Source organism: Globicephala melas, chromosome 13, assembly GCF_963455315.2.
Source record: "Globicephala melas chromosome 13, mGloMel1.2, whole genome shotgun sequence".
Classification (NCBI taxonomy): Eukaryota; Metazoa; Chordata; class Mammalia; order Artiodactyla; family Delphinidae; genus Globicephala; species Globicephala melas.
In genome coordinates, this window is record NC_083326.1 from 14,063,311 (window position 1) to 14,075,802 (window position 12,492).

The window sequence follows — 12,492 nt, forward strand, 5'->3', positions numbered from 1 at the left end:
CTGAGGTTCTTCTTCGAAGGTGTAACTTGAGCTATAAGCAATGAACAGCTTGCCAAGATTGTTGGCTTAGAAAAGCCCTACAGAGTGGAAAGCAGAATCCAGTTTGCTTTTCCTAAGTGGGAGGCTGGAGTCTGGGGGATTTTCCATGACTGGGCCAGATGGTACTTGAAAGGGAAGGAATATTCAGTGAAAGAGAAGAACAAAGGAGGAGAAAGGAGTACAATTGCCAAAGCCTGTGCTCAGAGAAGAGGGGTTGCCTTCATGAGTACTAAGTCCCACACGGCATTGCCACATCTGAGATGACCGTGGAGGGACAGTGTTTGAGAGCACCCAAGAGACTCATCTGAGTCTAGCTTATTCGTTTTATAGGTTAAAAAAAAAATTCAGAACGCACCTAGTTTGTGAAAGAGCTAGACCCAGCTCTCCTGAAAGCTTGGCCAGCGCTGGCATGGAGTGAAAAGCATGGATGGGGTGGGGGAGGGCTGGTGATGCAGGGGGAGAAGATCGTGTTTTCCTCCCTCCCCTCTTGCCTCAAGGGTCCTGCGACTCAGTAACACAGGAGGGAACTTAGGTAGAGACTTGGGTCAATCTCCCTTCATAGCTGATGGGTGGACATTGAACCTAACTCAGGAAGACAGGAAACAGGACAAACGTTAACCCTTTTGAATATTCCCACCCTCCTTCCTTTTCCCTAAAACAAACCAAAACACTCCAGAAACTACCGCTGATTTTGGCTGTCCTTGAGATCCCTGGGAATCCTGGCATCCACTGTAATTTGGACACCCCACTTCCCATGTCATTCTGAGTCCAGGTAGATTCAAACCCCTAGGGGTCTGATGGGGCTTCCTAGGAAGCCTTCCTAGAAGTGATCCCAGCCCAGGTAGGAACTGGTGAGACGCCCCCAGACATAGACTAGTCCCAACTGGCTGGCACGAGGCCAAGAAATCATTCAGAGGCTGAGATGTGATCTCCAGCATTTAGCCTCAATCTAGTGACTCCCTCATAAACATGCCCCAGAGGGAGAGAGACACCCCCATCGATTCTGAGTCTGATTTTCATCTCAGGGTATCATGGGTCCGTCTCACACCTCAAGCAGCACTTTCAGGCCAGTTGGACCCACCTGGGCGGCGAGTTTGTAGTTCCTCTGAATGAGCTCATCATTGTTTCTGGTCCCGTAGGCAACGGCATTGTGCACCTTGAGCACACAGGTGTGGCCGGGCTTGAAGACTGGCGTGAGGCCCTGCATCACTTTGCTGCGGAAGGCTTTCCGGTGGACCCCTTCCCCAAAGTGCAACTCCTCCGTGGCGATCTGACCGCGCAGACGGCCCCCGAAGTAGCTGTCGCTGAGGAAGTCTCCTCCGAAGATGAGTTGGCTGAATTCAATCTCTTCGTATACTAAAGATATAACACAACTTCCGTTGGACAGGAACATCCCCCAATCCGGTTCCTTGGCTAGCGAGCATTCCCACACAGGGACAATGACAAGGTTGGCCTACAGAATCTAGGAGGGGGAACCACGCTAACTCCCAACAGAGGCATAGCTCGAAGGGGAGATGGTTCACTGAGGATGTAGAAGATGGAGGTGAGGCCCCAGTGGATCGGAGGAGAGGGGAACAGACGTGGATTGGATGAGGGGGGAACAGAACTGGGGAGCCCAGGAAAGGAACTGTAGACAGACCCAGAAAACGTGAACAGAATCATGCAAGGTGATTCAAGGCAAGTTGAAAAGACAGATGAAATGTAGAAGAGGGAGGAGGTACCAGTTGTAAGACTGATCTGCTAGATCATTGATCTGCTGATCAATGTTTCCCAATCTTTTTTTTTCCATTGTTGACTTCTGCAAGGATTCTTTTTAGTCTTTTCCCCCCCAGTTGCTCCACAGAAAATTTTAATACCACAGATGTACTGTGTATCTGGTATGGCTATCTGTGCTTAACACACAAAAATAAGTTTTCTTTTGCCTCCCCAAGACCCAGTTTTGTCCTCTTGGAGGTGATACTGCCTCTGTTAAAGAATGACTGTGGTAGTCATAAGAAATAAGTGGGAAAAAACCAAAACAAGTAAAAAGAACTCCCTCTGAAGGGAAGTTGAAAAAAGGTAGAATCATTCTGGATCTACTTGTAAAAAGTACTGAGTTTTCTATCAGCTGTTTGAGTTGATTCTGCATGTGTTTCAGATGACAATCAATTCGATCAGAACGTTGCGTTTTACACTAGAGATGACCAAGTCAGACTTCTGATTGGCTGAGAGAAGAAAATAAGATGGCTTTCAATGAAATAAGATTGTTTAGATTGTAAAAAAGCCACCTTCCACTCCTCAAAAGTCGATGAAAACTCATCTTTCTGAGATAGACATCATCGATCTGGTTGTGTGAAAATCCCACTTCACCTTTCTATTTAGAATATTTAGCAAAATGTTTTTCTCTTTGAAAAATATTTTCCAATCATATGTTTTAAGGGCAGCCTATGACCAATGGGATTAGTTAAAAGTATAAGGGAACAGACTGTTCTTAAAGAGTATTGATTAGTGTCTAGACCTAGTTATTGTCAGAAAGAAAGGAGGCAGGTAGGGGATTTTCAAATAGAAAAAGGAGGTGAAAGTGTCAGTGAAAGAGTATTCAGAGAGTTGCTCCAAGGCAACTCTTTCACAAGGGCTAGCAGAATGCCCCTGAAGACTAACCTACTTGGGGTTTAGAGAGAATGGGGGCAGAGGAACAGGCAAGCAGGTAGGTAAATGGGACATTTTCCCACATAAATTTTAAAGGAGATAGGATGAAATCTGTGAAAGAGCTAAGTAATAGAACGAGAAAATTATAGAGAAGAGTATAGTTGAAGTTAAATTTTAGAATTAGGTAATGAAATGGAGAGGGAATGCTACTTATACAACCCAAATCTTAATTCTAGTTACATGATTGATGAACAATTTTGCCCCCAAGACCTCTGAGAGAATACAGGAAATGCTTTATGTATGTACACCAGAGCCCAGTAAATCGGAGCTATGTTTACCACATTGTTTTCCTTCAAAAGTCCCAACGTTTCTAAAATTCAATTGTTCTTGAAAGTTAAAAGTTTGTGTATTTTAAAATTCAAATTTAATTAACTAAAGACAAAAGTTGTTCCAGACTCTCTGCTTAGTAATAGAAAGGAACATTTTTTGTGCCATACTGTATAGGGATGGGCGTATGTGTGGGGATGAGTAATTTTCCCTAAGAAAAAATACACGACATGCATGCACTCCACCATCCTCGATAATCCTGTCCATAATTTCCAGAAATGTCCACTTAACCAGGATAAAACAATGCAAGAAAAATACATCTTAGAATTTTTCTTTGAAAGCCGCGCGTGCCACCATTAAGTTGTGCTTTATTTGAATCATTCATTTGGGGCTTTTATTAGACTTTTAGTTAGTGATCAATTTGTAAAATGTTATGTTCCTCCTCTAGAGATTTAAATAAAATATCTAGTGAGAGATTCCTCCAGATAAGAAAGGTGATAAAGCAGTCATTTGAAACTTCTTCATCTGAAGGTACCTGGAAAGGCAGAGGAAGGTATGGCCTCCCCAGCCCAGTGAGCCATTGAAACTGGACCCACAGTCTCATGGAGAAGCAGCTGGCAGAAGGTGATGTCTTCAGGGTCTAGACCCCAACCCAATAGTGGGAGTCACAGGGCTACAATAGCGGTGACCAGCACCTCATCCTTACCGGGGTCTCATTCCTGACTGGTAAAGCCTTGAGAAACGAGTCTCTGCAAACCTAAATTAACCAGGTCAGAGCAAGAATCTGGGATGGGATGCCAAGTGATGCTACGCAGCTGATGAAACAGAGAAACCTTCCTTCTGAAGGTCATTTTGGTTTTTGATATAAGAAAGGACATTCTTTTGCATATTTAGATTCTTGGGGGCATGGGGACAGATATAGGGAGGGATTTTAAATTACACAAGTACATGACACACTAAAGATGTGTAACATTTGAATGGTTTGTGAAGAGTTGGTATTTAAGTCTGTTGTTTTGGATAAATATCACAGTATTTGCTAGACCATTTCTAAGTCGAGATCCCAGCTCCTCGCCTTTAATTACTGGACGTTACTGCATCTTGATGAGCTGTACTGTCTTGTTTTCACAGAGGTTTCAGGGTTTTTATTTGCCTTAAAAGAAAATCAGCACATACAGTGTACACTAGCCGTTTAAACTTGGCCATGATGAGAGTATCTGCACCACAGAAATTGGAAAACTGTACAAATCAGGGCCTCCCCAACCCCCTGGCAGGTTGTTAAAAGTTTGGCAGCAGATCACTGGGTGCGGATGGGCTCGTGTGTTGGCGATGGATAATTTTCCCCAAGAGGAAATACATGACCAGCATGGACTCAGTGGGGGGCCCAGAGGCAGCCTGAACGTTCAAGGACAGCTGGTAGCTTATTGCTACACCAGGAGTGCACAAGTGCCAAAGGAAAGCACAAAAATCCATCTCCCGTTTCCACTAGGATGCAAACGAATGCACTTATTCTCCTAGACACCTGACTCTTTGGGAATCTGCTCAGCTAGTCGAACTGAAAAGTAAAACAGCTGGAGAAACAAAACATGCCGTGTGACGTAGAGAACAAACGCAGGGACACCAAGGGGGGAGAGCGGGCGGGGGGTGAGGGTGTGGGATGAATTGGGAGATTGGGATTGACATGTATACACGGATGTGTATAAAACTGATGACTAGGGCTTCCCTGGTGGCGCAGTGGTTGGGAGTCCGCCTGCCGATGCAGGGGACACGGGTTCGTGCCCCGGACCGGGAGGATCCCACATGCCGCGGAGCGGCTGGGCCCGTGAGCCATGGCCGCTGAGCCTGCGCGTCCGGAGCCTGTGCTCTGCGACGGGAGGGGCCACAGCGGTGAGAGGCCCGCGTAACGCAAAAAAAAACAAAAAACAAAAACAAAAAAAAAAACAAAACTGATGACTAATAAGAACCTGCTGTATAAAAAAAAAATTCAAAAACAAAGATAAGAGATAACAAGTGTTGGTGAGAATGTGGAGAAAAGGAAACCCTTAAAACAAACAAACAAACATGCTGTGTACGTGCCAGAGGCTGAAAAACCCCGTGCAGATGGGCTGGATGCAAGTCTGCTGCTCCACAGGGAAAGCCTAACCCCAAAAGTGCCCCCCGCCCCCTCGCCAACACGGTCCCAACTGCACAGTCTGATCTCTTTAATAATTCACTTCTGGACCTCTGGGGCCTAACGCACTCATCACAGGCCCTGTAGTCAGGTTGAAATAGCTTATGAATTCGTTTCCCAGGCATTCCTGAGCTCTCTCCTACTTGGTTCAGAGTCGACGGGAAGGTTGCTTCTACCATTGCCTATTTCATGCTTTAGGATGCACCCGTTTCCTCTGACGTCCAGCTCAGGTTAGCTTACCTTTAACATCTGGGTGACTTGAAAGTTGTTTGAGAACTGGAAGATGACAGAGAAGAGAACGCCTTCAGTACAAAGCAGCATTCTGAACTGGTAGGGGCTAGCGGTTTTCACTGGAAACGGCAAAGCTGAGGTTTACCTTCTGTGGTGAGGTGAAATTCCGTAGCCACTTTCCCGTAACCGTTCTTGATACAGCAAGAATAGAGGCCCTGGTCCTTCTGACTGGCTTGAAGGATGGCCAAGGACACAGTGGAGCTGTCTCCTGCTCTGCAGTGGGGGACATGAACGTGGGCACGCATCATCATTCTGAAGTTGCACTTTTCTAACAGGAGAAAGAAACGAACGCTTCCCCGCCCTCGTGAGGTCAGCCAACGGGCTGGCTGAAAGACAAGATTGGGATCAGCTGTTAAAGCTAACTTATTTGTAGGAGACGATCGGCGTGGTTTTGCTTCACACCCTCACTTCATTATGCAATATGAATGCACGGAAACACCTGGGAGGTTTGACTGCCATTAGTAGAGCAGAGAATGGAAAATGTGAATCCTGGGGGCTTTCGTTAACATTTCTGCTCAGAATTCCTCAGTTGTGTTACTAATCCAGGTGTCCTGGGCTCAAAGGAAACCTGAAAGTTCCAAACCCAGACACAGTAGAGACAACAGAAAGGGGGTCTTTGTTGTATATAAGGACTCATGGGCTGGAGACTTTAATAGTGTGCTCCCCTCGCAAAGACCATCCATCCATCTGCCCACCCAATCTCACGTTCCAGGACTGTGCTCTAAACAGAAAAACGTGGTGGTGACAATGATGATGGTCATGGCTCATGTGTATTGAGCACTTGGTACGTGTCAGGCATTGTGCCCATCACTTTAAGGACTATTCCGTGCCATCCTTGGAGCAATCTAACAAATACTATTACTGTCCGCAGTTCACAGAAGAGGAAACAGAGGCACAGTGAGATTAAGCAAGGGGCCTAAGGTCACACAGCTGATGAGAGTAGACTCAGGACTTAAACCAGATAACCTGACTCTGGAACCCTCCTCTTGACTGTGATAAGCTGCTTCCAAGTGATTTGTGATTCCTGCCCTCAAATCGGGGACAATTGAGATTAGAGTTAAAGCCACAATCTTTGTTCCAAAGTCTCAAACAGAAAATTTACTTTGCAGTCAAAAAAATACTCAAATATTATTCTAGTTTTGTTCTATACGGTGAATTTTGTTAGACATTCACCAAGGTCACGTGTGCGCAGTGTACGTTTTGGTTCATTTCACAATTCAACAGCAAAATCCATTCATCTCAGTTGGCAGAGCCAACAGAAGTCTTCGTTATCGTTCAGCTTTTCAGTAGACTTCAAGCCTCCGATGTACACATGCCTCTTCTGGAATGGACCCGTGGCTTAAAACACAGTCCACTAAATCATAATACTTCCTCCAAGCACATCCTGAATGTATGGTTGAAAGTGGATGTGAACAAGCCCAGTTATAAGGGGAAGACTTCCTGGACAGGCTGCCAAATACTAAGTCACCGGGGGGAGGGGCGGGGGGCGTGCCGTATCCTCCTCTAGCGGCCTGTTGATCAGCACAGCGCTTGTGTCCCTGAAAGGGGCAGTCGAGGCTGGCGGCTGAACTAGAATGGTCCCGTGACAAGTTCCTTCCGGCCAAGAAGTCCTGACGCTTGGCACAGAATCTCGGTGGCCTTTTTCTGTCTTGGCCCACAGAGGCCTTCTTCTATGAGGGGCAGCTGAGGAGTCACAAAGACCTGGATTCAAATCCTGAGCTGAGCTCTGGTCTCTCGCCCTCAGTTTCCTCGTCTGGGAAAGAGGAAAGAGCAAGATCCGCTCCTGGGTGTGCATGAGTAGCAACTGACACCTGGCACGTGAAGCCTGACTGAGGGGTCTAGTCTGGGGAGTGGCCATGAGCCATCAGCGGGGGTCAGCTGCTGTGTGCCCAGTACCGGGGGATCTGGTGATGGGGAAAAAGGCACAGTCTTCACCCGTGAGGGTCTTCCAGTCTGGGAGGAGATAGACACACAGAAAATACCCATATAAACTGTGAGAAGTGAAAAGAAGTGGTCTTGCACCTTTTTGAATCAATAGGGGGAAAGCTCGGTTTCATATTCTTTTACCCTGTAAGGGACACAGGTTTTTGCTTTTAGGGGGAGGAACGGCCAAATGCACAAAGGGCCAAACGGGAGTGGAGCGTAGCTGGGGAGACAAGTGCAAGCAAAAGAAGCTCCAAGTGTGACCAGAGTTAACACAGCCAAGAACTCAATCGGCCGGAGGGGAAGGGCATCTAAACTGGGGGCTTCTCAGAAGAGCCCAGAATCCATCAGCAGCCCCAGGGAGCAGGGGTGAGGACTGCCAGCACCCAGTGCCCACCTTCCAACCTGGGTGGAGACGTCCTTCCAACGGCCAACCAAGGAGAACCTGCCTCTGATGGCAGTCAGCTCTTCCCTCCCTGCTTGTCCGGCAGCAATGATGTGATCTGTGCTCAGCTTTCAGCCAATCCACTCCATGGGGACAGTGGCCCTTTCTAACGCCCAGGCCACTCCCAAGCACCTCTCTCCCCAGAGTGGAGAATGGGTTCCTGGTTACCAAGGAGGTGCTGACGGCCAAGGTAGCACTGAAGGGTGCCAGCTTGAGATCTTCTTGGAGCCATTGCACAAGCTACCACTTTCTTCTTGGTTTCCTCAGAGAACATTCACCTTGTCCTAGCCACAAGCACGTGTCCTGACACCTAATTTCCAAAATTTAGCCTATTAAGGAAAAGTATCCTAAACCTGGGGACAAAGGCGAAAGGATGATTGAGTGTCCTTTGTGTGTCACTGGTTAATGGGCTCACCCAAGGAGAAGTTAGTTATAGCAGATGCTCCTCTGTCGGACTTTGCTATTTACTCTTTAAACATCTTTGTAAGATGTTACAGAAAAACCCGAATGAACTTTTTGGTCAACCCAATAGAACCCACCCAGTTATAACTTCTCCTGGACAGAAACCTACAAAAGATAACTCCCAAGGTTTATTACCTGTTGAACATTAACAAGTTTCGTATCCATTTGCAAACATTCCAGCATTCTTTTGCCAGATTAACTGTATAAATCCATTCCTCAGATGTTCCTTTAAACAGCTTTCCCATCTTACTCATTATTTAATGAGTTAGAGAAGGAAGACCTTTGTTACATGTTCCTGTTACATTTGTTTGACAGATCAACTTTTTGATAACTATATCTTGACAAGGCAGTGAGAGATTTCTTGGAGGGACATGTAAAGGAAACATGCAGGGCTTCCCTGGTGGCGCAGTGGTTGAGAGTCCGCCTGCCGATGCAGGGGACACGGGTTCGTGCCCCGGTCCGGGAGGATCCCACATGCCGCGGAGCGGCTGGGCCCGTGAGCCATGGCCGCTGAGCCTGCGCGTCCGGAGCCTGTGCTCCGCAACGGGAGAGGCCACAGCAGTGAGAGGCCCGCGTACCGCAAAAAAAAAAAAAAAAAAAAAAAAGGAAACATGCAACCGGAATTAGGGGTGAAAATTTGATAACGTTTGAAAATCCCCCTGAAATATAAATGACTTAATATCAAAGGAGTTATGACTCCCAAATCTCCAGTGGTTGCACAGGGAGGGCACATGGGTGCGCCTACGCCAGACAGCGTTACCCAGAAGAATGAAGCCAACCTCCCCAAGAACTTAAAGGCCTGGGCCACGTGTCATTAGTAGGTGGCGTGCCTACTGAGGTCACACACTTTCTAGAGGGAGGCTAGGTTCTCTAAAGACACCTCAGATGGAAAAGGGACCTGAAAGATTCAAGTGCCAATTTTCAGCTTAGATCAAGAGCAAAAAACGCTGGTTCATTTTCTTGGCTGACGGCTACGGAAAGTACTTTAAATGAATAATTAGCACTTTTTTTTTTTAAAATAAAGCTCTAGGGAACCACCTTGATTTTTAAAATAATCAAGCCATTTATTCTTCATTGTGATTCTTAAGCCTTGCATAAGACAAGCAGGGTAATGACGGCCTTTTAGGTAACGCAGCTTTATTACAACCATAGTTATAGGAGATGATAACTAGATAACTAGTTGGCTTTCTGGCGTGATGTTACAGACAGGAAACTATAGCTCAAGTCTCCCATCGTTGCATTTGGAACAATTGCCAGATGTGTTCCAAGCAGACATTTGATTTAATTTTACAGGAAACTGATTTCTCTCACTTTTTCAGCCTATCTGTGATAAGATTAGTGGGTTAAGAACACCTCCCGTGACTCAGGGAGCTGTACTAGGACCTCCTTTGGCAGAAAGGAGCTTCTGAGAATTGTCTGAGTTAGGCTGGTTTCCATCGAACCAGGGCATCTGTTTCTAGAATGAGTCACACCTCCTCAGGTGCAAAAGACAAAGCTTGATTCGCCAGTTCACTCGAGCAAGCATTTATTGCTGGAAAGCCTCTTGAGGAAGGTTCATTCCACACGGGGTATCCTTGGCAGTGATGCTCAGTCATCTCTCCTCTCCTCCCCTTCAGCTCCTCTAACCTATGGCCCCAGATATAAACTGGTTTTCCCATCTTAGAGAGGGCAGCTTACCACCCTGGGTAGATGCCACTTTTCTGTAACCTCACGGATTGTTTTTTCCTTTTGATTTACCTTCTTAGCTTTTTGTTAGGTTAATGGGAATTTATGAGAACAGCAAAATGCACGGGCATATAAAAGAGAGCTCTTTAATCTTGGGACCACAGGACCTCAGACTAGAAGATGATTGGACAGGTTCCCCTGATTTTAAAAAATGTGATGAAAGGTTTGTGCCTTCCTTAAGGCCACCAAACGTGATGGTAGCCAAGGCAAGGCAAGAACGCTTCACCGTCCTCCCTGTCCAGGTATCTGTCCTTTTGTTACTTACTCTTCTTGGATACTTTGGGTGTGGAGTTTCTGCTTCAATCTTCTTTTTACTTCCTATAATTTACTATTTTCCTTTAGAACCATGTTGTGAAATAAACAACCAACTGTGAAAAGTAACCGGGGGGTGGGGGTGGGGGTGGATATCGCACCTTCTCTGCACTTGGGCTATCGACTTTGAATCTTTCATCCACCAGATAGTAGAATCTTCATGAATCTCTGCAAACTGGCAGCTTAATTTAACATTTCCAGAGTGGTCGGGGAACATCTCAGCCTGGATCTTTTTCAGTAATACTGGAGCTGAAAACAAGAAACTTGTAGGTCAGTGTTCTTATAAGAATTGCAGAGAGCCTTAGGGTGGGCAAGAGACTTTCCCATTTTATCACATTTAATTCTCACTACAATCCCAAGAGACAGGGATAATAATCATTACCCTCCGTTTGGTGGGTGAGGGAATCTGGTGTCTGAGGGGAGACGGTACTTTCCTCAACAGATAGAAAATGAACAAGTCAGTAACAGGAAACTCCCACTTTTCATCACTTAAAATTCCTGAGTGAGGTCTGCAATGCACGAAGTGAAACAGAACTTGAAACTTTAAAAAAATTGACGGGAGGGATGGGCGTTGTAGATACCGAGTCTATAGGACCTGGGCCAAATAAAGATGCTTTTAGATGACTACCAGATGATCCAGGTCAAAAGTAAAGCTGGGGGTTAGGAAGTGGAATAAAATCTGGACTAGCCGAGTGATGTGGCTAAGCCCCCAGGTGTAAAAGGCAACAACAGTAAGTCCTTTGCTGAAGAATATTCATCCATCTCTCCCCTTGATCACAGTTATCTTTGCAGAAAGATATCGGACATCACTGCAATCCATTAGGAGATCAATTTCATTAGCGAAAGAGAACTGTCTACTTGAATGAAATAGGAGCAATACACAATTCCCAGGGGTTAGGCTGAGCTTTTTTAAATAAGGGACGAGAGGGTGGCACACCAGGTAAACGTGTAATTACTCAGGGCAGCCACTGGGCGGCAGCCTAGACAAGAGGAGGATGGCTGACACAGCCAGGTGGTCAGAATAATTTGGCAGGTAGAGGTTACTGGAAACGTGGTGTTGGTCTATTTCACACTGAGTTTCAAAATTACACAGCTTTGGTAACAAAATGTTATAGAATCCACAGCCAAGCCCAAAGTCATCAATACCGATGCTTTGTTTGCTCTGCTGCCGCAGATGCCACTACTGTGAAATCGTTCATGTGTTAAATGTGCCTCCCATCTCTTGGCAACAGACTTGGCTTGGATATCAGTGCGTATTGAAAAGCTTGTTTTCTTCCCAGGAAGTAATAATGGGGCGCTTGGGTAACAAATTTTTGCATTAGAGAGTAGCTCAGGGTACTAACAATATTATGGGAGAAAGATTAAATATACCAAGTCCTTACTGCCGGCAAAACTCATTTCACTTCATCTGGCCCTACCTAGCTACCGGTGCTAGGTGCTCTGGCCCACGGTGTCAAGCTCTTTCTCTAGAGTCTTGACCAAGCCCACTGCCCCACCTGGGACATATTTCCTCAAGGGCCCTTCCTGGGTGATTTGCTGACACCTAAGAGTTCCTAAGGCTGCCAACCCTGTCCACAACCCGTTGTAAGTTCTGAAGACAAAACTGGGGGAGGGGAATTCAGGGAAAGGCATAAAATGGGCAGAACTAAATGAGGGTCTAGGCTAGGAAGCTGGCTTGGTCAGGAGGCCTCAGGGCTTTGGGAAAGGACACCTGTCCGTGTGGGATGGAGGGAAAAAACAAAACAAAACAGAGGGAGCTAAAATGAGGCTCGAGAGGGAAGCTAGGTTTCTCTGCGGTGTATATTCTGCCCAAGTGTTGAGGGCAAAGGATAGAGAAGCCCCCTGTGACTATAAAGCTTTGCTTGTACTAAGCTTTGAATGTGGAAAAAAAGTTTACTCAAGTTCTATTTCTTTCAGAGTTATCCAAGTCATCCCTAACATCCCAACACACACACACTCCTAACTCCTCCCCACCCCACCCCCAGAAGGCTGTGCTCCCTGTGGCTGCAGCCCTTCATGCCTGGTGACGCAGCTCCGGAGATCAAATCCTCCAACGGCACCTGGATGGTCCTTTCTCCCACGGAAACAGACAAGAATTCCAAATTAAGATTTTTTTCCTCTGGGCTGAAACCACTTGAGATCTCTTGAAAACATGGTTTCATTCTCTCTAAAT

At 46.2% G+C, this 12,492-nt stretch overlaps 1 protein-coding gene across 4 annotated transcripts in view; it reads right to left on the reverse strand.

The window, feature by feature from the left end:
• ALPK2 (alpha kinase 2) overlaps nucleotides 1-12,492 on the reverse strand; it is an 88,095-nt gene that overhangs the window by 33,494 nt on the left and 42,109 nt on the right. Inside the window, exons 3-6 of one of the 4 annotated variants that reach the window (XM_030868048.3) lie at nucleotides 10,421-10,568; nucleotides 5,538-5,665; nucleotides 5,402-5,437; nucleotides 1,121-1,395 (exon numbers count right to left, since the gene is read on the reverse strand). In XM_030868048.3, the coding sequence (XP_030723908.3) occupies nucleotides 1,121-1,395; nucleotides 5,402-5,437; nucleotides 5,538-5,665; nucleotides 10,421-10,568 (587 nt within the window). Of the gene's footprint in view, nucleotides 1-1,120; nucleotides 1,396-4,814; nucleotides 4,956-5,401; nucleotides 5,438-5,537; nucleotides 5,666-10,420; nucleotides 10,569-12,492 lie in introns of those variants that run through there. The other 3 variants (XM_070046985.1, XM_070046984.1, XM_070046986.1) reach the window with 3 other exon arrangements.